Source organism: Syngnathus acus, chromosome 9 (assembly GCF_901709675.1).
Source record: "Syngnathus acus chromosome 9, fSynAcu1.2, whole genome shotgun sequence".
NCBI lineage: Eukaryota > Metazoa > Chordata > Actinopteri > Syngnathiformes > Syngnathidae > Syngnathus > Syngnathus acus.
The window spans coordinates 5920412-5941571 of record NC_051094.1 but is presented as its reverse complement, the minus strand read 5'-3'; the positions used below and the strand labels follow the sequence as shown (position 1 = coordinate 5941571).

General features: G+C 43.0%; 1 protein-coding gene across 2 annotated transcripts in view; it reads left to right on the top strand.

The window, feature by feature from the left end:
• The window catches only part of commd10 (COMM domain containing 10), a 30464-nt gene that overhangs the window by 4712 nt on the left and 4592 nt on the right, over nucleotides 1-21160 (top strand). The window contains exon 6 of one of the 2 annotated variants that reach the window (XM_037259310.1): nucleotides 12612-13591. The exons of the other annotated variant lie outside the window; for it this stretch is intronic. Coding sequence (XP_037115205.1) covers nucleotides 12612-12665 — 54 coding nt within the window. The 3' untranslated portion in view covers nucleotides 12666-13591. Of the gene's footprint in view, nucleotides 1-12611; nucleotides 13592-21160 lie in introns of those variants that run through there. 2 annotated transcript variants of the gene reach the window in all.

The following is a 21160-nucleotide window of genomic DNA, read 5'->3' as shown; positions in this document are numbered from 1 at the left end:
TGTAGCTTGAACCATGACTTTAACGTAGAAGCACCAGAAAAAGCCTCAAGTTGTCTGAGAGTTGGTGAAGAATAAGAAAAGCACGCAAAGATCATCATGCAGTTAAGAAACTGACAGAATGGAAAGGAAAAGGTGGAATATGGGGGAGGTTTTGTGCAGGCTTCTTTTGCATCTCCCTGTCGATGTGTCGCAGTCCGTTTAGGGAGCAGTGAATTTGAATATCAAGCCTTGCTAACAATGACTGTGGGGGACGTTTTCCATTTTGTCAAAACAAATCCATCAGCCGCCTGTCTCTGGATGTACCTTAAAACACAAATCTGAAATGTAGGTGTGCTTCATGCGGCTATTTAGAAGCTGTTAGAAGAAACAAACACACATTCAGTGCCCACTACTTGCTTGCTAGACTGTGTAGCATTTTACAAACATTTCTACTTTTCCCTTTTAGTTCACTTCAATGCGCTTGAATGCTGCTCGCATTTGTTGGCTATAGAAGAAACACAAAAGCAATGCGATGTAAGGATTAAGCCTGAATTATAAAAAAAAAAAATACGAAAACAATTGTTTTCCCTCTGTGTAGGTGTTTGTGCTGTACTGCCATTCCGTAAATGATGTTTTTTTGGCACAATGATGAGCAAAAAAATAAACAAAATAAAGCTGCAAGTTGTGATAAAAGGCCCACGAATCCTCAAAATAATCATTGGACTCCCGCCACATTAAATTCTGTAGGCCAAAATTGTGTGGCGTTTAAGCCCCGCCCATCTACTGCCGAAGCCCATCGTCGTCTGTGCGAGTCTTGGAATTTGTTTAAACTGGCTACTTCAAAATCATGGTTGAATTTCAGGCATGGGTCTCTGAGACTTTTTAGTGGGCACTGTTATGATGGGTGTCCACCCAATTATATGTAGTTTGCTAAAACTGCTGTCAGGGTCTATTTATTTTCTGAACTTTGAGTTTCAGCGGGCGGACTCATGTTTGTGATCCTCGAAGGATACACAAGCTTGTAAAAATTGGTCATATTTTGGAGTCACGTTGATGCCCCCCCTAAAAAGCAATTAATAATTTGTCAGAAGAATAATTCTAAATTCCCCAAGTCCTCTTTGTGATTTGAACCGTATACAAAGAATGTTAAATTTGCCTTTCTAATGAGAAACTCTTGTTTGCATTTCTCTGCGTGCTGTCACATCCGTGCAGGGGGAAAAAAAAAAAAACAGTCGTTGATGACAAACAATGAAACTCTCAGTGGGAAATGACTCACCCGGTATGTCATTACTTCATTTTTCCAAATAATGCCTTTAAAATGGTACGTACGTGCACACCTGGCTCTCAAAGGCGACAAGAGATGGTTTAGTTAAATTCACGTTCGCCACACATATTAATTGAATGCCTCGAGTGCCCCTGCGGCTTCCCTTAATGGCCGTCTCCCTTTTTGGCCTCCCATTATCACATCAGTGCGAGTCAGTGCTTCATCGAACGACTAATTGAAGCTACTGAGCTAACGTAGCTGTCGCATGCTACGTTCCAATTAACCGCCATTTAACACCTCTCATCTTTGAATCGCGCCCCAAGTACGAAATACATATCGAATCGTCTTTTTTTTTGACAGATGTAGATCTAATTTAGTTGAAATTGCCGATCATTTGTCGTTTCTTTGAATTGACTCGGATAGTTTAGCTATTGTTGTTGTTGCATATTAATACAAATGAGCCGCCTTATTGAATTGAAAAATAATCCCGTTGAATGAACTGAATCAAATCGTTACGGTTTAGATTGAATGGTTGAATCGTATCAGATGCCATGAATTGAGAATCGTATTGAATCGTCTTTTGTGGATTGACGCACACACCGAGTTTTTTACTTTGACGTTCCTCTGCGTTGTACTTTGATTGGCGTTTAAAGAGAGTGAAAGTGCTGCTCTACATCAGCAGACGCGCTAAAGAGTCGAACGCACTCCGCGCCAATCAAACCATTTCTCATTCTGTATTTTAACTGCCAATTTTTTTCTTCATATGTAGTTTTTAAAAGGTTGTGCTTGAAAGTAACTCCAGCCCCATGATGTTTCTCTAAATTGTGCCCATTCATACATTCGACACATTTGAATGGATTCAGAATTGAGTGCTCGCTGTTGATTCACTCACATTTGTGTCATTCTACCTTTCATTCTTTTTTAATTATTATTATTCAAGACTGAAAAAAAATCACAAAGCAAGCCTTACTTGTGTTTCTGGTTTAGTCGTGAGTGAATGTTCTCTCTAATCCTTCTTTTTTGGTATTTCTCATTTCAAAGTTGTGTCAAGTTGTCCCCAGCCGACATCTGAAGTATAAACCCACCAATTAGATTGCTTCTCTTTTGCTATCAAAGCATCAGACTTGAAAGACTGTTTTCTCCTTACGATTCGAATATTTTTTTGTTCATACTGCAATCAGGAGTGGATGCTTTTTTTTGGTTGTTTGTGACTTGCATCAAGCACACGTACCGAGGTTTTGCACTTTTGTCACGAGGGGTGCAATTAAACATCTCGTTTTGACTTGTGCGAGAGGGCTGAAGTCATCAAAGCCTCGCGTCTCTCTCGTCATCTTGGCTTTGAACGCAAGTCGAAGCTTACGTAAAGCCAAGTTTGTGCCTCCCACGAGCCCTCGCCGTGTAGTCCCGATAAACAAGGCTTCCCGAGGAGATCCTGGCTTTACGTTCTTTTTCGTGGGATTACACAGCTCGATCAATATATGGCGGCGCTGCGATGGAAATGCTCCTACTTTCAAAATCCTTCGCACCACGCCGCCCACCAGCCAGGAGGGACAAAGGCTGCTTTCTTTTAACTTCTACTTGCCTTGCTCTACATGTCCCTAAATGCTTTGTTGCTTTCTTTGTGCGCCCATCTTTTTTTTTTCTCTTCCCCCTCGAGGGTCTCTCCCCTCTCTGTCTCTTTCTCCATCGGTTTCCCACTGGTGATTTGTTTTTCCTCCTGTGGGATTTGCGATCCCATTCATGGGGAGCTCATTGTCGGGGCTCTTATCCTCTCCAACGGATGGGCCCCGAGAGCAGAATGGGTGACTGTGGACTCGCCGCGCTCCTTGTCACCCAAGTCCTCGCTCTTTGCCATGCGATGATGTCATGGCTTCTCTTTACAAGCACGGGGGGGCACCTATTGATTCTCTCTCCCTAATACGGACCCTGTAGATCTCTCCCCTTCCATTCGGGCCCCTCTAACCTCCTCTGGTGTTTTCTCCTGCCAGTGCCCTTTGCAGATTCCTTGGCCTCTCAAAAAGGGATTTGGGGATGTTTGGATGTTGTTGAGCGCATCCACCGCACAACGCTCGACACCCACGTAAGAACGGCGTCAACCCGCAAAGCCAGCTCCATTTAAATCTCATTGATTTAATGTCGCTCTTAAATTTTCACTGCAGACGTTTTCTATCCAACCTGTTTTGTCGACACCCACTTTGTCAAGTGATCATTAATCCCCCTAAAAACGGGTGTCGTTTTGCCGTAGCCGGTAGCGATGATAAGAGAGTGCTTAAGACTCCATTTTTCTAATGTGAACGCGTTTCCCCCCCCCCCTCCTGCTCTTCACTGGCGTTTATTTTAGAGAGGCAGCCCGGCTCTTGGCTGAACTATGCAGTTGTGAGAAATGCGATGCGGCTGAAACAAGGCGCTCTGATTGCCGAAGCATGGAGCCAAATCACCAATCAAATCCATTCATTCCCCTGAAAGGCTGATCGACATATGCCGTCACAAGAAATAAAAGATGCCTTTTGCCCCCTAATGGCACATATCATAATAATAATGCATATAAATAAAGCTAGATACATCCTAAGCTTACTTTATCTACATAGTTCACTCGAGTTTTATATCGACCAGATTCTGACTCCCATATTGATCAGATCAGTTTGTCATTGAGAACTTTGTGTTGGGACGAGATCAAGGAATTGAGCTGAGGGGGCTTCCCCTCCTCTTGAACTCGTGGTCATAAAGAGCCGAGTCATCAAGCATGCACTTTTGGATGACGAGAATCTTCTTCTCTCTGTGAACCAGCACATTTTGCTACCAGTGCCTCCTTGAACTTCTTTGATGATGTTTAGATATCACATCAAAATATGCTCATTACGCAGCAGACTTCGACAACTTGTTTTGGCTCACTTCACAAATGACTACGGTGGCCCAGAAGGTGATGGCCTAGAAAAATAATAGTCGGTCGTTTCTATGCTGCTTGTCCTTGTTTAGGTTGAGGGGGCGGAGTTAGCAAGTCTCCATTCTGTTTCTTTCTGTTGATGGCCAAATTCATGACCTATTAAAGGATGCTGCCAACTTCATAAAAAAGTCATCATTTTGTCAGCAATATTCAAATCTCAAGAAGACAAAATGGAGAAGAAATTTAAGTGTGTCGCCATGCCGCGAGAGTACTCCTCCTCCTCCTGTACCCTGAAATTCTTCCCACTCCTTCCTTGTGTATGGAAGCGCCAGTGTCTACATACCTTGGGGGCATAGGCCGGCTGCCTTGGCGATGTTCTCGCGACGGGGCTCGGTTTTGAATAGCAGCCGTTACTCGTGCGGGGCAGCCACGATGTCGCCCATGACAGCCCCCCCCCTCTAGCCCCGCCCACTCCAAGCCAATATATTTCAAATGTACTGTTTCAAGATGCGAGCCTCCGCTGAATGTCTCGAGTGCCACTTATGTGAGAACCTGGCACACCGATTTGCTAGTTTGGGCTCGGGCTGCTCGTTGCTGGCTCGCTTTGGCCTTCCCTGAAGACACTTGACTCACATTAATAAAATGAATGTTTGACAGAGCCACTTTGTACAAAACAGATTTAGAGGTCAATGTGGTGTTTTTAGGAACTTCGACAAAGTTTTGGCAGGTCTGCTCTGTTTTATCTGTTGCTGGGTCTCAGAAATGGAATTTTGTAGCCCACTGGGGTACTTTGGAATTAGTTGTAAACCTTCGGCATATTTCGACCGGGTGGTTTCGGTTCACTTTAGTACACGTTTTCTTTTCGGGATTTTCACTGTAAAGGGTCCCAACATATCCAAGCTATTATTTTTTTGAATACCCTTTTTGTGATGGTCCATTCTTGAAGGTTGGAGCTAAATTTGCTTCCCTCTTTTGAATGGTCCACAGAGAATTATGATGGTTTTTTTTTTATGGAGTGGGCAAAAAGGCTAAGCAATACAAATGCAATACAAAAAGTTGGTATTGTTTGGTGAGCTGGAACAGATGAATGGCATTTTCATTTATTTTAACAAGAAAAGATAAGTTTTTTCAAATAGCCCATTACAAAAAAGCATTAAAAAAAATCCAAAAGGATTCATCTACAAGCATTAATTTCCACTGTCATACTGTTATTCCGATTAATAGGTTTGTCATTTGTTTGGTCTTAATGTGATTTGTCTCTCGCCAGTGTTGGCACCTTCTCTCAAGGAAGTGTGGGAGGTGTGAACAAACAATGTGAAAACACTCGGCTATTTACAGACATTTCTCACACTGGCTCCACTTGTCAATCACCCGCTGTCTTTTTTATATGTGATTGTTTTTTTTTGTTTTTTTTAAATCATGATATTGCCTCATACTGTGCTTTATTGTTGTTTTCTGGGAGACACTTTTGAAACATCACGTTATAAGTTTCTGCGAGACATTTCGTAGAGTGATAGTTTCCGATCTTGCCTCAGCTTTTATTTACTGCACCGAAATCTATCTAACTTGCTGTCGATGTTGCTGTGGTGACACTGAATTGCCCATTCGAATGATTTCTTGGTATTTTTTTGCACCGTGTAATGGCTTCCGTTGCTTTTTGAGCACTCTGTTTTGATGATTACTACTTTTGAGAAAAAGGAGGAATGAGAATTACATCTTCCTGGGTCGCATGAATAGTGAAAGTGAAAGGACCCTCCAACCTGTCATTAACTTGTCATCTCTGAAATAGCAATTAGTAAAAATATATAATAATTTTTGCTCTTCAGAATGCTACACATAAGATAAGAATAACCTTTATATGTCCACTATGTGAAATTGTTAATCATTTTTACATAGTGACAAATTGATTCTCATCATATGGTCATTCTGCCAACCACTTATTTGTTTTTTTTTGGACTCTACTGAAAAAAAAATATCTTTTTAACATTCGTAATAATGCATGAGTGGAAATAATTTTAGCACTGTAAAATCCATCAATCCATTTTCTATATTGTTGTATCGTTTGGCTAGTGTGCTAATGCTAATGTAGCAGTCACTCATACAAAAACAGTTCTCAAGTAAGGTTCCAAAACTAGTTTTGAAAGTCTGGAAAAGTGCTCATGGTGGCAACATGGAGTATAGTTTATTAAAATATGCACTATACATTTTAATCATCTAAAAACGGGATAAACAAAAGCAAAAAAGAAGCGCAAAATTCCTTTTCTGTTGCTGCAGGCATCGCACGGAGTGATAAAGCCCTTGACAATCGTTGTTTGTGTCACGTTGCCATTTTCCATTAACTATGAATGCTGTTATAATTAGGATACATTAATTAATAAGAATAATGTTGAAACTGAGGCCCCAAGGAGCCTTTTGACAGAACAGCAAGACCCGTGAAACAATCCTAATGTCATCACGTCATGCAGAGCATGTCCCCGCTGCAATCCAATCAGCATCACCTTCTCATGGCAGGTACACAATGCCTGAGAAGGGCTTTCATTTATTTCCCTTTGTGGATGTTCTACGAAGAAGAAACTCAACAGGTTTAAATGTTGAGTCCTTTTCAAGCCTGTTTACTTGTCAGCTCGTCTTTTTTCCTGATAATGTAGGTCAGAGGAAACCCATCAAGACTCTTGCTTGTTCCTCATGTAGCTGTCAGTCCGCCTGTCAGTCCATTTTCTCGTTTGCACCATCAAAGTCTCTGATAACTCACAGTAGCTTGCTCTGCGACTGAAGCTTTGGGACCCGTATCGCTTCCTTTGTGTTCGATAGAAGCGGAACACTCCAATGTTCTTTGTCTAAAGTATTTTTGGTGAAGGCGCTTAAATATGACATCTCCCGGCAGGAAACACACACATATACGCAAATTCGTACAGTGTCATCGGAATCCAGATTAACAGGTCGCCTCCCATTTATTTATTTGTTTGTGGTGTTAAAAGTTGCTCTAATCAATCCAATCATGAGATGTATATTAAATATGATATATGTGATATATAATGTTTATATATATATATAAATATAAATGAATATATATATATATCTTTATTTTTAATATATCAAAGTCAAAGTCAAAGTCAGCTTTATTGTCAATCCCTTCATATGTCAAGACACACAAAGAAACCGAAATTCCGTTTCCACCATCCCACGGTGACGAGACATACAAGTAGGCGACACAAAACAAAAACAAGAATGCCCAAACCATAAATAACAAATAATAAATAAAATAAAATAAAATGAGCGATGAATAAATAACAGACCCATTAAATATGAGGGGCAAAACCGAGCCAGTGTGCATACAGCAAGAACAGGACGCTACGCTGAAAGGGGGAGCGAGTTCAGGATCCTAACAGCCTGGAGTACGAAGCTGTTGGAAAGTCTGGTAGTGCGGGAGCGCAGGCTCCTGTACCGCCTCCCAGAGGGCAGAAGTTCAAACAAAGAGTGAGCGGGGTGACTCACATCACTCACAATCTTGGTCGCCTTGCGAGTGAGATGGGAGGTGTAAATGTCCTTCAAGGAGGGGAGAGAAGCACCAATAGTCTTGCTAGCCGTTTTCACAATGCGCTGCAGGGCCTTCAAGTCTTGGTCAGTGCAGCTGCCACCCCAGACAGCAATACAGCTGGAGAGGACGCTCTCAATGGTGCCGCGGTAAAAAGTAGTCATGACGGCCGGAGGAGACCCCGCTCGCCTGAGTTTCCGAAGGAAGTACAGGCGGCGCTGGGCCTTCTTCGCCAGCGACGCGGTGTTGGTGGACCAGGAGAGATCCTCACTGATGTGCACCCCCAGGAACCTGGCGCTGCTCACTCTCTCCACCACAGCACCGTCGATGGTCAGCGGCAGGTGTTGGGCGTGACCCTTCCGGAAGTCAACGACAATCTCCTTGGTCTTGTCGACGTTCAGCAGGAGGTTGTTGTCCCTGCACCACGCGGTCAGAAGGTCAACCTCCAGCCTGTATTGAGTCTCGTCTCCCTTGGTGATGAGACCCACCAGAGTCGTGTCGTCAGCAAACTTCACTATGCGGTTGCCGCTGCAGGTGGCAGCGCAGTCATGCGTCAGAAGGGTGAAGAGCAGCGGACTGAGCACGCAGCCTTGGGGGGCCCCTGTGCTCAGCGTGATGCTGGCGGAGATCTTGTCGCCAACACGTACCACCTGTGGCCTCTGACAGAGGAAGTCCAGTAGCCAGTTGCAGAGGCCGGTACTGAGGCCCAGCTTGTCAAGTTTGCTGATGAGACGCTGCGGCACAATGGTGTTGAAGGCAGAACTGAAGTCCACAAACAGCAACCTCACATACGAGTCCTTCCCCTCCAGGTGGGTGAGGGCCGAGTGGAGGGCAGAGCAGATGGCATCCTCAGAGGACCGTTTGGTTTCGGTACGCAAACTGGAAGGGGTCAATGGTGGGGGGGAGAACTGACCGGATGTGCTCCAAGACAAGCCGCTCAAAGCACTTCATGACGATGGGCGTAAGTGCCACGGGGCGGTAGTCATTGAAGCAGGACGGAGCAGGCTTCTTCGGCACAGGTACGATGGTGGCTGCTTTGAAACTCGACGGGACGATGGCCTGCTGCAGGGAAGTGTTAAAGATGTCCGTGAAGACACCCGCCAGCTCACCAGCGCAGTCCTTCAGCGCTCGACCCGGGATGTTGTCCGGGCCCGCCGCCTTACGTACGTCGATAGCGGCAAGCGTCCTCCTCACGCTGTCGGCGGAGAGGCACAGGGGCAGCTCGTGGGAAGGGGGAGTGGCCTTCAGCGGGCAAGTGCTGTTCTGAGCGTCGAAGCGAGCAAAGAAGCGGTTGAGGTCATCGAGCAGACGGACGTCGCCATCACAGCTCTGCGGCGCGGGCTTGTAGTCCGTGATGGTTTGAATGCCCTGCCAAAGGCGCCGTGCGTCCCTGCTGTCCTTGAAGTGGGCGGTAATTTTGCCCGAGAACGCCCTCTTCGCTTCTTTGATGCCCCGGGACAGGTCGGCCCTCGCAGTCCTCAAGCCAGCCTCATCCCCCGCCCGGAAGGCTTTGTCCCTGGCCCTCAGCAGCCTGAAGACAGCCCCCGTCAGCCATGGCTTCCGGTTTGCCCGAGTGACTACGGATACTGAGTGTGTCACATCATCAATGCACTTCCCGATGTAGGAGGAAACAGAGTCAGTATACTCCTCAATGTCCGCCCGACCGTCGCAAGTGGCCGCCCTCCTAAACACGTCCCAGTCGGTAGAGCCAAAGCAGTCACGAAGCGCATCAGAGGCACCCTCAGGCCACACCCGCACCCGCTTGCGAACTGGTCTGGATGTTCTCACCTTTTGTCTGTATGCGGGCAAAAGCATAACAGTGAGATATATATTTTATATATATATATATATATATATATATACGTGTATACATATATATATATATGTATATATACACACACGCACGCACACAAATATTATATATATAATAAATTCTGCTTTGTACTGAACATGATTACTTTTCACCTCTGCGCTTTTCTTTGCACATCTTCAAAAGTGTCAACAACACTCCTGCAGTTAAAAACAGCGTGATATAAATGTCAGCTTAAAAAGGCCTGCTAGTCACACCCCTATTCCGTAATGTCGCCCAGGTGTTAAATCTGGAGCCCGTTCAAAGAAAAAAGGTTCAGAGGTGATGATAATAAGGCAAGCCGGAAAATCATCCAGCTGCCTTTTTTTCTGATAGTACGCGTCATCTGTTTTGCTTTCGACCCGTGATAGGAGTGACTAGAAAATAGCATCTGCTAGTTGATAACAGAAAATTCTACCACAGATTGGTAGAGCGGCGACATCGTAGGTACATTCTAAAATGTAATGATGCTCCTTTTAATGTCTGTACAAATTGAGTAATGGCGGTTGCCGCTCACCGTGGCAGGAGTAATATTCCGAGCCCATTAGCCGGGGCCTTCTGCGTGGCGACTGATTCCTTAATAATAAAGGAAAGGAGGAATAAGCACTTTTCGTTATCATCTTCATTGTCACATCCAACCAAGCACAGCCTTCTATTACAGTTCCAAGAATAGACACGGCTCTTATCGCTTCCATCACTGTCATAATTGTAAAGAGAGCGAAAGGAAACCGGGTTAGCTGTGCGATACTGACAAAACTCTTAATCTAAATGTTTGAAGTCATAAATGAAGAGCTCTATTGTTAACGTACAACTTGTTAGATTATATTTGTAGACCTTTCTGGAATGTTCATGAATGTCATTATCACAAAAGAGAGGGGAACTTTTAAGTTTGAACAGTCCTCAGGTTATACAAAATTCATAGGAAATTTGTCGGACATTTTCTGGCTCACAAAACCCAACGAGTCAATTCTGCGTTTTGCTTTTTCTTTGGCTTTCTTCTGGCATTTAAGACAAAAGATCAACTACTGAATTGCCTGGCAAGGTCTGAGAAATACCTCACGAAATGTTTGGATGCTTGTTGGATTGTCTTTTGCTTTTTGTTGCTGTTTTATGATCTTGAATTGGCCTCAAGTGGTGAGGAGAAGATTTTTAGAATAGGAGAAGAATATTTATTGGACTTTTATTTATTTATTAAAGTTGTAACACTCTGGCATCTATATGCAGTTTCTCTCTTAGACTTTTTTTTTTTTTTTACCATTTCTTTGCAGATTTTTCTGACCGTTATAGATCACTGTAAAAAAACAAAAAATCATTTTCTGACATGTGAGCAATTACAAATCTCTTGTTGGGTGTCCAATATTCGAGGATGTTTACTATTTATTGTCGTTTGGAATCAAATTTACAGCAGTAAGATGGAACCGTTTGTAGACTATAAAACAAGTATTTTAGGCACTTACTTTGGAAACAAAGGGTAAAAAAAAATAAAGCCCCAAAGTCATGTCTTGTAAATATTTGATGGGCATCACACAGGGAACACAAGGCAGGGCGTGTCAATGCGAGGTCACCGCGTTGGTGCTGATTTATTTCTTAACCTGACTTTCTACCAGTTAAAGATGAAGTTCCAACAAGCAAGAAGAATGTAGATGTTGGAGGAGCACATCGCTTTCAAAGCCAGAATCAATGCTTCCTCCTAGCAGGTGCAGCAGCCTTGATGGTGAGGGAGGCCAGTTGGAGATTATCTGAGGCGTTGACGTGTTTGGGCAAAATACCACGTAGGGGGATGAGAGATGGCATGCATGAGAGGGAGGGAGGAATGAATGTCTGCCTTGTTGTTACTTGGAACTTGAGTTTGACAAGAAACAGCATTTTGGGCAGTGTAAGTAGTTCCTCAAGGTAATTGCAGTTGTCGTTTTGGGCTTGCGTGGAAATTTATTTTACCATTTGGGCCTGGTATGTGATTTCCCCTAACTACAAAAGTGTTTCTTTTTGGTTATTCCAGCACTTTGAGCTGTTTCTGAGGGCTGTCTGTATTTGTGCACTGTCAAAATAGCTCTGCCAAATGTGAAGACTTTGAACAGACGTCTTCCTGACTTTTTGAAACAAGAAAGCTTGCAAGCTCGCGCTAGCCTCCCTCTTTCCCTCATATCCACGAGTACACACAGATTTCTGGTCATGTATTCTCTTTGCACGATGACTTGTTGCTCTTTGGATCATGCCCTGTATTTATTCTTCTTCTCAAAAGATGGTTCTGGTTGAGTCTTACATTTTACAGATTACTGTGAGAACCCTTAAGAAGATTGAAAGCTTCACATTTGTGTAATGTACTATTTGGTCTCCTTGTACGTCAATCCCACCGTGACATGGTCAGGAAGCTACAATTTTTTTGTCAGTAATCTTTTGAAAAAGTTTTCTTGTCTGCTATGAATAATAGAGTGAGACTGCTAAAGCACAAGGTGAGAGCTTGTCAAAGTGACAGTCACTCTTTTGAAGATTTGCCCTTTTAAACACTCAATAGATGGGTCCCGGGTCCCGGGAGCTTGATAGAAGGGGAACCAGTGCCACTATTCTGTCATAATCAGCTTCAATCAACGCTCAGGGATGCCCGTTTAGCTGTCCACTCCATTTTGGGAAGGATATTTGAGGTCAATCAGATACATAATGTCCGGTGGATCAAATGAATGAATGAATGAACGAACGAACGAACGAATGAATGAATGAATAAATACATAAATACATAAATAAAAAAAGTAATAAATGAATGAATGAATAGATGAATGAATGAACAAATAAATAAATAAAAAAGTAATGAACGAATGAATAAATAGATAAATAAATAAAAACGTAATAAATTAATGAATGAATAAAGAATGAATGAACAAATAAATAAATAAAAAAGTAATGAATAAACAAACAAAATAAATAAATAAATAAATGAATTTGAGCGGATATCCATTTCTGTCCACACCCACTACTCGCCCCCCAGCCATCCACAAAGTAGGCTGGTCAGTGAGGCATTTAGATTACAGTCTATCAGACAGTGGCGCCACATTGACAGTAACTTTTAAAATCGTCCAGGCTCCAACATTTTTTTTTTTTTTAGATGGAATCATCCTCCTGCACTCTCCCCAACCATCCACTAAGCTGGAGCTTCTGAATCAGCTCTGCTCCGAGTTGCTGAGATAGCATTGCCCTTAAACCGCTCCACCTGTCATTTCCCCCATTCTGACAGCCAAATGTGCCAGCCTCATCAAGGAGCTCAGGCTTTTGCCCTTTTCAATAATTCATCACTAAATTTGCAGGGTGGAGTAAAGGTTTGTCCATAGCAGTTTCCTCTACAAAGGCGTATTTCTTCTAATTGGAGTGTCCCTTTTGGTAACGCCCAAATGTCATTAGCGGAGGGGCCAAATGCCACGTGCTGTTTGAGGCTATGCCATTGATTGGAAATGGCAAGGTGAAACGTGACTCGAGTGACACGGAGGAAGAGTTGCGATGAAACTTGAATATAAGCATGCGCAAATTTGATTTCCTACTATTTGTTTCCATGCATTTACTTTGGTTGTTGCCTGCGCACTCCGCACAACACATCACCATCCAAAGAGAGTTTGAGCCCCGTGTTGCCTCTTGCCATCTCCAGCTCTGCATAATGCAACGGCGTAATAGCCGCAGTTCTTCTTGTGCTGCTAATTAGAGATTATACAAATGCTCACGCTTGTAGACACACAAGCGCGTGATAGGCGCAGGTACAAACATGCAAATACAACCGCAACTCCGCCGAGCGATTTAATTACAAAGTCTAATTTCTGTGTAGTTGTAAATTATTTATGAAGGTGTGTTGATAAAGTCACATTGACCTTCCTCTAATGATGCTCCTCACATACACACATGCACTGTTGTAAGAAGTGCATCTCACCGCCATCTACATCGCCCCCCCGGCTGTGACTTAGCACTGTCTCGACTCCTTAACGTTTATATTCATTTTTATTTTCAATAATGTGTTGCTAACCAAATCAAATGAAAACAAGCTACAGGCTTTTTTGTTTTTATTTTGGATTTGTCATGAAAAGACCGTTGAGGATGCAAGCCTGAGTCTCTGAATCTGTTTCAAATATTTTTGTTCAAATGATGGCCAATGGTGGAGATTAGGCTCCCATAGCTCTTTGCTATTCTACACAAAGCAATGTGCTTTTTTCCACTTGGAAGCAGTACACACGGCACAATGGCGGAAGATGACAGCTTGTCACATTGGACACAATGCGCCAATGGTTGTGGGTGTGGAGAATTGATCCTTATTGTTCTTTAGGAGAAGCGTCAGATCCCACTTGTTTATGTAGGCGTCGTTTTCCTTCATCTATCCGGGGCTTTAACTCCTCGTAAAATAGTGTAATTGTCTGAATCACTTAAGCCAGTATGTATGAACATGGATCCTTGTTGGTAATTTCAAACATATCCTTTCATTAGCGCTTTGCGTAGAAATAAGTCGAAATTAAAAAAAAAAAAAAACCTTGGTACAGAAGAAATCAAGAAGACATGATGAATATAATGTTTTCTGAATCTGAAGAAAAACATTAAGAAAAGGAGAAGTAACCTTAACAACAACGAATAATATAGCTTTAAATCCAAAGAGGCAAGCAGCGATTGAAACAGCAAGACTGATAAGTCGAGCGATGCAAATCTCTCTCCATTCTGCTCTCGACTATTCCTCTAAAATATCAGAATATTTTCTTCCACCGCATTTGTTTGTGTATGTTGGCTCCCTGGGCGACCGAGGCAAAAGGATAGCGGTTCTTCCGATAGCCAATCTAGCCATCGCACCGACCGAGCTTGAAGTTGTCAACAGCCTGCATGTCTTTGCATGTTTTGTCTCTCTCCCTCTGTCTGTGTCTGGCCCGTATTTTTCCTCCTAATGTGACTCATTGCAAATTATAAACTGCCCGAAAGTGATAAGCGCAATCGCAATTTTGTCAGGGAAACCTTTGTCTGAGGTGATAAATGCCGCAGCAAAAGAAAAACAACCCAGAACATGCGTCATGCCTCATTTATTCCTTACAGTCACTTTGTCAGGAGAACACAGATTTAATTAAACAACCAAAAAAAATTCCATCTTGTAAATTCAACCCAATCTCAATGATCCTTCGTGACAGTTTTGCTGTAGTATATTTGTTCAGCACCGTTTATATACCAGCAGAAGCTTTGTCGGAAAATGACTTCACTCTAAAGCAGACTTTAGCGTGAGGCTTATAAAGCGGGGCGTTCGCTTGGATATGCGTGTCGGCCTCATTGTGACTGCCGCCGGGCTGATAGCGGCGAGCGGGGTTTACGCTGTACCGTTTCGCCAGCCTCGTCGTAGACCTGGGGAGCCTCGATAAGACACCCGGGCTCTGAAGCCGCTCAAAAGACACATGGAGAGCGGAACAAAGAGAGTGGGAGAGGGGGGGAGGAAACAAATAACTGAAAGAAGGTATAGTGGCGCTGATGAGGAGGTTAAAAATAAAACTCATCCCCCCCCCAGTTGGGCGTTGCTCCAAACCCGACACTTTCTTTTTCTGCCATTACATTAAAAATCTTCACAATCCTTTTAGTCACGGCTGGGATGGGGGAAGCCCTCAAAGGGAAGACAATTAAACGCATACACAAAATGCTTTTAAGGGGTTAATCTTTGTCGGCAGGATTGAAATTCAGTTTAAGCTGTCTGAAGGCGCGTTTCAGTCACGCCAGTGGCTGTTTTGCTTTCTCAATTTAAAAATTCTAGAATATCCCGAATGAGATGGCTCCATTTTGCCTCCTAAACTTGTCATGCTGGATATCGTTTTTGCCTTTGCCTCCCTCGCAACACTGTCGGCCTTAAAGCAACGGCGCCACACTTAATTACTCAGTTTGATGTCAAAGTTCAATGTGGATTCGCATCTCCTCCACCGCGGCACTTAAGCCCACAGAAGTCATCAATTTTTGAGAGACACGCCGCACAACCTTGAACTGAAACACGGGAAAGCCTTTCGCAGACATTTCCCTATTCTGGGCTTCCTTGTGTCTTAAATTGAGGGTAAGGCTTAATCTTGGGAGCCATCTTGGATTTAGAAGAAACCTTTGCTTCAAGGTGACATGAACCTGTCGTTGCACATTCACATCCATACTACTCAACTACCATTTTAGTGTTTGGCAAAAGTTCAAAAAAGTTTTCGTTGCTCTGTGTGTCCGGGACTTTATGAACGAAATAAAAACACATTTTTAGTGTAACCTGTGTGTAATGTGGATATGACAGATGGCGAGTGGTATGTTTACGTGTCGATAAAGGCGTGCCGGTTGATGGACGGTTGAAGGCTCTGGTTGAGGCCAATGGTGAAGACGTGACACTGGGGTTTGTTTTGGATAAAAGACAAGCAGTGGAAAATGGATGACACCTGAAGCTTCTTCACCACTGCCCCCCACCCCCAACGCCTCCCTTTCTCACTTTGTTTACTTTTTCACGCGTCAAGGATAAAGTATAATCACAGCTATCATATCAGGGTTTTTTTTCCCTTCAGTGAGATGTTGAAAGAGGGAAACGGGATCTAGGCTATTCCACTGGGATGAGTTTTGTCTATGATGTTACACAGCACGAATGGATGTTATTTCAGGAATAGCTTGCTTTTTAGCACGCAGGTAGCAAGTCTCTTCCAGTCGTCTATTTGTGATGCGACTTTGTTGGGATGGATCAAAATCACGTTCAGTCATAAATCAAAATACTTGTTACATTTAAGAATGACCAATCATCTCCATCAATATTTAGTTGAACTTTAACAATCTGCATCATCTTATATACAAACCTTTCCAAGGTTTTAGTGGGCTGAAACAAAGTGAAATGACAAACTACTGAGACTTTATTTCCCCCCAAAATGTGCTTGATCTCAATTTTCCGCTAGCTAGACTGCTGGCGAAGTGGAGGTGATGCTTTCTCATGTAACGACACCTCACAGCACAGTTGGGGCCCATTATTCTGCGACTCAGTGTTCTCGTCTCCCTGCAAGCAATGGACTTCCCTTTATGGGTCATTTGTTATTGAAGCCCATCTGTGGCTTTGCTTTTAGTCGAACATCGCTGCTTAGCAAGTGTTCCCCGTTAGTTTCTGTCGTGTAAATCTGGTGCGCGATGAGCTGAATTCTAGTTAGCGAGGGCTAAAACTAGGGCAAACAGCACTTCATCGAGGTTGAGTCTATTACTAATGATTTGTAGCCGTCACCCAATTACAAGTTGGACTTGGACTCTTCCTTCAGATCAAAAGCTTGAGGAGTCAGCGGTGAGCAAACTGGATTATTATTATTGGGGGTTTTTTAAGTCGTGGCATCATTAAGCTTCACTTCACATCGATATTCTTTTCTATGAATTTGGAGTATTTGTCATTGCTCAGTGGAGAGCCCGAGGGATGCACTGTGGAGTTAATAAACCAGCCAAGCTTTATGTAAGCATCCCTCATTTCAAAGTGTGATACCTGCTTGTTCCTGTTGGATGGTGGCAGAAAGAATAGGATTTAATGTGATCCGTTTTGCAACTATTGGATTTAATAGCAGGCATAGAACTGAGTGAAGCGATTAGGAATCCTATGGAATTTTGATTGGCTCATTATAATGTCTAGACATTTCATAAAGAGGGTGGAAGAGCGTAAAGTTAGTTTCTATTTTATTTGTAGTCAAGACACTTTCTTCTCTTGTCCTTAATGAAATATTTGTTTGTAGTCCAATTAAGAAAGCATTGTGTAAAGCCTTGAGGAAAATATGAAGTAAATAATCAATTCTAGACACTTCAAAGATTTATTCATTCATCACGACTCCAAATTATGCCAATAAATGTATTCTAAAATTTCAAATATATTAAGGTACTGTTGAATACTAGCTTGACACCTTCCCAACACAGTTTTCTTTATATGCAATTTACTACCAGTTTGATTTTCTCCAGACACAAAAATGCCCCCCCTCACACACACATCCTGTCTATTTGAGATCCAACCGTGGTTTTCTTCTACCTGCTCCTGGCAAACTGAAAAGTCTGCTCGTCTCATTTTGCCGGTGCAGGTATAACAAAGAGGCTACTTCATATTGCAGCAAATCACAGTGTAGCCAATGAGAATGTCGAGCTGGAACTAGCAGCCAGCACATAAAATGAGGGCAGACAAAGGTGCAAGTATGTCCAGAATATTTATAATCTGAAACAATCACAATGAATTACTTGCCAATTTTACACTCTACATTGTTTTTTTTTTTTTAAATCTTCCCCGAGAATGAGTCCATCAGTCGCCCGCTACTTATCTCTAACTCTTGTCTGTGGCAGCTTTTTAGACTGTGAAATAGAGAGCGGTTATTTTCCCCTCTTCTCGCTGTATGTTAATGACGCGCTAATCTGTTCCTGAGCCAGTGCCTTAATGAGGGCGGCGCGCCCCTCACTCCGCTGGCTAGCGCCTGTTAAGCTACCATTATGGAAATAGCTCGCTATCATGCATCGTTCTGGGACCCCTGCCTGAAATGTATGCCTTAGTTTCACTTTTAAAGTTCTGCTAGTCTCCCGCTTTAACAAGGCCGGGTAGTTCCTTTGAGGGATGAAGAGCAGATAAACAAACATGGTAATGATGAGTACATGGCACTGGAGGAGGTCTGGTTCCTTTTCAGATTCGGAACGTTGCTTGTGCTAAAAAATAGCAAAGTGTTTTGGCCAAAGAGGGCATGTGACTGTCCGAAGGTAATTATGTAAATTAAGGCATATGTGGCAATTGTTGAGATGGTATTAATTTTTTTCTCCTATACCATTTCAGTATACCTGATTTGTGGGACACCCTTTGGTATGATTTGCTCCCACGATTTATATAAGAACTGATTTTTTAAAAATATTTTATTCAGACTATCACCCAAATCCCCCTCTCAGCCTGACCTAAATATGAAGCAGTGGCGGTGGGTAGCGGCTGACTCTCTCTTGCTTCACTCTTGAAATTAAATTGGTTTGACTTCTTCCATGTTTCCCATCACCTGATTTGCACTCATCGGCCTTCCTTAAGGTTTGTACACAAACACCAGGAAGGCAAGGCAGGCAGGCACTTGAGGATGGAAGGCAGTCTGAATCCATATCGAAGCTCGTGCTGAAGAGTCATTTAATTGAAAACCAGGATTTGCACATAGTCTTCAAAACACTCGAGTGAGCGACTAAAATGCACTTCTCCAAATTTAAAAAGCTGCGATTTTGGATTAAACAAGTGTAACTACAGTTAAAGGCGTGTAATACGAGGGGGACTTATGTAAGCTGAGAGGGACCTAGCTCAAAGTTTTTCTTGCAATTTGCAGCTCACACTAAATTTCTTGCTGGGGCTGAAATCTCATGATTCCCTTTTAGATGATGAAAACATGCCTGAGTCTTGTCTGACGTCGTCTTAAAGGTTCTGCTTGGATTTAAAGACTTAGGGGAGGCTTTTGTTGCACATTTCCAAAGCAGTCCATCAGCGCAACATTTGTTGATCAAAGCAATCTGCCACAAATTAAATAAACATAACAATACTGTCAAGATTAGGTTGATGGTGTGTTTGCGAATTCTTAATAGGTTTGACCTTTTTCTGACATTAATCAGTGTGACTATCCAGGGACACCAGCCGCATTTATTCTTTTACATTCTTTTTGGGTTTTTTTTGTACATTTTTTGTCAGCTGGGATGGGCTCCAGCTAACCCGAGACACGAATCAGGACTGTCGAAAAATGGATGGATTGATGATTTTAAATCTAACATCATTATCGTGATGATTATTAGCTGTGTCAGGCCAAAAAAAAAAAAAAAAATCGTAAGGTCCTGCGTCACAAAGTGGTGAATATAGCCTACGCCGTATTTCATTTTCTCACAGGTTCCCTATAAAAGATTAAGAAATTGTACTACTCCAATGATAATGTTCATATTTCCAGAGTTTCTGGAGGCAAAGTGAAGAAGTCCCACAGAGGTTTTACAAGTTATCAGTGGAGGCTTGTTGCCACTTGCAAACGTTTACCCACAGCATTTGTCAAATGACGCATTGCGGACAAGCTGGCTGGATGGATGATGAGCCCGGGACTCGGTTTCTATTCAACCTTTGACCACAGGAAAGAGGGGAAAAGTTGAGGAGCTGTCATATATCCTTTGAGAAGGAGGGTAGTTTCCCATGAGGGTGATTGAAGGGTGAACGAGGGGGGGGGGCATCACATGATGCATTATATTATCCTCAATGTAATGAACTAATAGTGATGTATTCGCCGTCTGTAATTCTGTATGCATAAGCACATTATCAACCATCAAAAGAGCAAATTTAGAAGACCCGACTGCATAAATTTTCTGAAATTATACCAACCGTAATAATCACATTCTTGTCATAATAGAACACTGGGTGGCTTTTACGAGCCTGATTGCTGCCCCCGTTGGCTGTTAATGAATAACTTCTCCAAATGTCACAAAAATGCCTTCCAAATAGCCATTTTGGGTTTGTTCTAATTGTAAGCCTCATACAGACAATGACTTAGCGAGGTGGCTACTGCTGTCCATCAGGAGGAGGGGAAAAATAACAAAAAACTCTGAATGTTGTTAATGCATGCCTGGAGGCAGCCTGTGCATGTATCTGCATCCTCGGCTTTGTGTCGTTCTGCCATTCTTGTTGTGAGTGGCCCATGGATTGCAGACAATTCCTGGCTTTGCGTGTGTGTGCTTGTGTGTGTGTTTGTGTGTGTGTCCTGCTGTCATGCTGTGTACTGTAGTGAATGGGGAACGAGGCGTGTGAAAATCCCACCCTTGCCTACCTAGTGACAGTCAGCTCTATGTGTAAGATGGAGAGTGAAGACTCGATAATGAAACAACCGCACTCTTTGTTGGGAAGTATGATTGCTTATTCTTCTTTTATTTCATTAACTGGGAAACCTAATGAGCTGACCCAGACGAGACCACTGACACGTGTCTTTACTACGTTAAAAGCTCGAGGAGAAGAAGGACTTAGCCACGCGTGACCTCCGAACTGTCAATCGATATTGTAATCCAGTCCAGTCATCCCCAAAATCTTCTCGCTAATCATTAGAATTGTCACAAAATGTCTCAGGAAGGATAGATCCGCTCAAATGTGTGTACCGATGCATCATATCTGGTCATAGCGTGTAAACCGATCCTTGCCGGACGGATGTGGCAATGTCGAAACACGAGTCATGATTCCTTTGTTCCTAACCTCCAAACAGGATGTGGTGGGTTTTTAAATATGGCAGGTGATTATTTCATAGTACACGTCCACATAAGCAAATGATGGACACGCTCCAAATGGGCAGGTGACCTCATCCCCTGGCTGACAAAACCAGTAGACAAATAAGAGGATGTGATTTGTTTAGATCATGGTTGCCACCTCTTGAGCCATCTCTGCAGAGGAAAAAGTTTGTTCGTGTTTAGTGCGTAAAAATAAAAATCATCCATCCTCTAAGTGGAATGTGTGCCCATCTCCTATCCACCTGCTAGCTCACTTTCGGGTTTGTTGTTGTTTTCTATGCTCTTGCCTCCCCCCTCCTCTAGCATGTAGACATATGCCCTGTTTTTCCACTAATTGGTTGGCTGTATTCATGCGGGAGCGAGGCAAGCGGGTGGTTGCAGGCAAAGCTGACGCCAAAGTGTCAGAGCACAGCTGGCTTGTGGATGGACAGC